At 40.0% G+C, this 4,112-nt stretch overlaps 1 protein-coding gene across 1 annotated transcript in view; it reads right to left on the bottom strand.

Annotated features, from left to right (window-relative positions):
• LOC110097122 (alpha-terpineol synthase, chloroplastic-like) overlaps positions 1-2,024 on the bottom strand; it is a 10,353-nt gene extending 8,329 nt beyond the window's left edge. The window contains exons 1-4 of the mRNA XM_020823365.2: positions 1,872-2,024; positions 1,079-1,340; positions 447-828; positions 111-329 (exon numbers count right to left, since the gene is read on the bottom strand). Coding sequence (XP_020679024.2) covers positions 111-329; positions 447-828; positions 1,079-1,340; positions 1,872-1,994 — 986 coding nt within the window. The 5' untranslated portion in view covers positions 1,995-2,024. The remainder of the gene's footprint in view (positions 1-110; positions 330-446; positions 829-1,078; positions 1,341-1,871) is intronic.
• Positions 2,025-4,112: the final 2,088 nt, after the last annotated feature.

Raw genomic sequence — 4,112 nt, forward strand, 5'->3', positions numbered from 1 at the left:
AACTTATGATGCTTTTGCTTTGTTTATATGAATGATTCGATATAGAAAATAAATTAATAAAAATAACAAAATTAAAATGAAAGGTAAAGAAATGAGAAGATGAAACAAACCGATCAATAATTTGGGTAAAGAGCTCAAGTTCTTCAAGGGATCCATAAACATCATAAACGTCATCAATAGTTGCAATCAACATACCAACTTGAGTAAGTTTTTCTCGGCAAAATCCATAATCAGGATGATGAACAATTCCAACAACATAAAAGAAGCATTCCATAAGCCTGTCTCTTGAGAAGTTTATTGTTTTTCCCAGATCCAATCTTCTCCACCAGCTATTAATTATTACATTTCATGGAAAAACAACATGAATCACGCATGTTCAATATATATATTTTAAAAAAAATCTGAAGACTTCGGCGATGAAGCGTTTTTTTGTTTAAATTAGGTACCTTCCGGCGTGTTTTAATTCCTTCTGATGAATGCTTTGGACCTTGTTGAAATGGATTTTAGCGAGATGAAGCAATGGAGGGCTCATGTCATCTTCAAGCTCATACATGTCTATATACATCCGAGCTTCCATCCATGGCATCCTGCGATGGAGGGGGAGATCCAAAGCATGGCCTATTGCACTCTCAATGCTACCCGGTAAAATTTCCTGCATATTCTCCCTGTTCATGTGTTTCACTGCAAATGATCTCGCAGACTCCATTTTGTTCTCTCCAGGGAAAGCCATATAAGAAGCATTGTATAAGCTTAGTAGCCCAATAACATCATCAGAGAGTGTTGGTAAGAATGCATTGTGATCACCATCCATGAAATCATCAAAAATCCCTGCATGCATGCATCGATGTACAAGTTATTAATATTATTTTATTTACATATTTATGGCCAACAATTAAAAGATTGCGTAATTGTCCATCACCTGTTGGCGAAGGGGAAAAAATAACTGTTTCGATAAAAGAATTATTTGATCATTTTTTACTTAACTTTTAATAATTATTTTATTTTTTTAACCACATTTTTTATCTTCAAATCGTTTATGACTCGGAGTTTTGGTTAATAAATTAGTTAAAATGCGAACCTTCAGATATTTGAAATCCAAAGCGACGAAGAAGCTGGAAGCAAATAGCCGTTGATCGAAGGCCACAAAGAATAACCTCTTTGCAGTTATTGAGAGATAAAACACTTAAAACTCGGTAGATTTCCTCATGGAAGAGTGAGGACAGACCGAGTCGATCAATGGCCTCAATTAGCTCGAGCTGTCGCTGGAGCTTGATCCCATCGTTAATTTGATCCCTCACTTCTTGCATTAGTTCCTCAGCTAAGCGGTCGTTTACTTCCTCCTGCAATATTATGTTCCTCGTGAAGAAAATAATGGGGGGAGAAATGAGAAACAAAGAGAAAAAAGAAAGATTAATAGACTTTGAGAGTGTTTGATAGGGGGGGGAAATGAGATCGGTAATGCCGGCGTTTTTGTGTGCGCTGGAGATTACCGGCGCATTTTACGGCGTCTAGTCCGCCGGAGATTTCCGACGCTATTTTGGCGCCGGAATTTAGCCGTTGCTTATTTACGGTGCACCTATATACGACGATTTATGCGTTGGTAGTTTCCGTCGCATACATACGACGTAAACTACCGACACCTTAGGCGTCGGAATTATCGATTGAAAATCGCCAATGGTTTCTGGCGCATTACAAAACATCGGAAGACATTTAGCGGCGCACGCCAAACCGGTGCAAGAAAATCCGACGAAAATGCGCCGGAAACCGAGGATTTCCGTCGGATATTAGGGTGTACCGGTGGATACTGTCCGCCAGTAATAGTGTGTTTTTCTGTAGTGAGAAACAAAGAGAAAAAAGAAAGATTAATAGACTTTGAGAGTGTTTGATAGCGTGTGCAGTGAAGTATAGTCCCACGAACTCGGTTGGTAATTGGCAGACCTCCGAGCGAATGTTTGGTTGGCGATTTCATCTTCAAATGAACTGCGAGGTTCCATGATATTGAACGTACAGGAAGCTAGAAATTAAACTTAATTAGAGAGAGAGAGAGAGAGAGTATTGATATATTGAACAGTAAAATAGTGCCACATAGACATATATAGGCGAGAGCTTTGTTATAATTAATACAAATCGTGTATCACGAGCGCTCGACTTGTGAGAGTTACACGTATGAATTTTCTTACCAGAAGTTTCATACATGAGGAAGAAAAGTGAGGAAACGCATGATCGAGAAATTGGCCACGTGCCTTTCGAAGAAATTGACCATCAATTTTAAGGTTTTGTGCAAGGTTGTGAAAACCGGACCGGAGAACGAACCGGAAGAAGGAGAGGTTCAAGGTTCGACCGGTCGAACCGGGGTCGAACCGGATGATATAATAAATAATAATATTATTAAAAATTTATAACATTAATAGGATAATTACGTGAATTTAACATCAAATAATATAATTCTAAGAATTTAAATTATATAATTTTAATAAATTATCTTTCAATATAATTAAATTAAATTGAAATGATGAATATATTATAATATAATTATAATTTATAAAATATTTAGTTAATTATATCAATTTTTAAAACCTGGGTTTTGTGTAGATATTTTTTTTGGTTGCTTTTTTAAGTTGTTTTTTAGTAAAATATTTATAATTCTGATACGTCTCCCAAAATTGACGTGATCGTGCACGAATCTCAGGGTATATTAATATTCAAGTAGAAAATTTTTAAAATTAAATTCATGACCATATGAACTCCAATATTAGAAAACTTATAGTGAAACTGAAAGTCTCGAAGAGACGAAACCAACGACATTAAAATTGATTCAATCCGAGCCCAAATGAGTCCACATCAGGAGCTCGAAGTATATTTGGAAGGTTCAAAGTCTAAATTGGATCATCAAACGATATCCAAATATAACATGCTTATAGTTGAATTGAGTGGTTCAACAAGAATAATCCAACGAATATATTAATTTTGACATCATTTGGGCATATAACTTTTTGACAAATACTCTATAATCGAGGGGATCAATATGAGATGTCCGATGGAGCACTAAAAATCTACTCAAAATCTTCCACATATTTAATAGACCCTCACTTCTCACATGAGAAGGGGGCTTGGGTCTTAGACCTTTGTCTGGAGATTGGAGAAATCTCTGAGGCTTCAAGAGCTCCAGCATCACTGTCAGTGGACCACTGCCGACCATCACGCTACCGTCTGACCATCATTAGACCACCGCCATGTTGTCGACCAACATTGGACTTCCACCTAGCTGCCGACCGCTAACGGACTACTGCCTGATCGCTAACTGCCATTGGACTACCGATTGGCCCCCGAACTTCCGCTCCACCATCTTCAGACCACCGCCTAGCCGTCGACCCCTATCAGACTTCCATCCAACAACCAACCGCCAACCGCCAACCGCCAACCACCAACCACCACTAGACTTCTATTCGACTATTGTCGGACCATCGCCCGATAGCCATCAACCGCCTAGACACCAAACTCCACTGAAATTCCGCCTGACCATCGTCAAACCACCTTATGGCCACCGCCTGTAGTCCATCTGACCTCTGCGCCTTCCGATTAAGTTCCCTCTGACCACAATCAACCACCGACTATGGTCCCCCATATATCTGTTGCCTGCCAACTACGAACCCTCTTATATTTATCGCTCGTCGATTACGATCCCTCTGACCACCGTCCTTGGCCGTTTATAGTACCTCCAACTTTCATCGCTCATTGACTATGGTTCCTTCGAACACATCACCCGCCGTCTATAATCCCTCCACCAGCTGTATACGTACGGTCCCTTTGACCACCGTCGCCCGCTGATTAGGTCGATCCCTCCAATTAACCATAGTTGCCTACCGACTATAGTTGGTCCCTTCGACCATGGTCGCCTGTCAATTATGGTCCTTCTGACCACCGTCACCCGTCGACTATGGTCCCTTTGACCACTGTCTCTTGTTGACTACGATCCCTCTGATCTTCATCGCCCCTGACTATAGTCCTTCTAACCTCTATCACTCTCTGGCTATGGCCCATCAAACCTCAATCACTCATCAATTAACTATAGTAGATCCCTCTAAACCTGATCACCCACACACAACAGGAAA

Source organism: Dendrobium catenatum, unplaced genomic scaffold (genome assembly GCF_001605985.2).
Source record: "Dendrobium catenatum unplaced genomic scaffold, ASM160598v2 fragScaff_scaffold_1148, whole genome shotgun sequence".
Lineage (NCBI taxonomy): Eukaryota > Viridiplantae > Streptophyta > Magnoliopsida > Asparagales > Orchidaceae > Dendrobium > Dendrobium catenatum.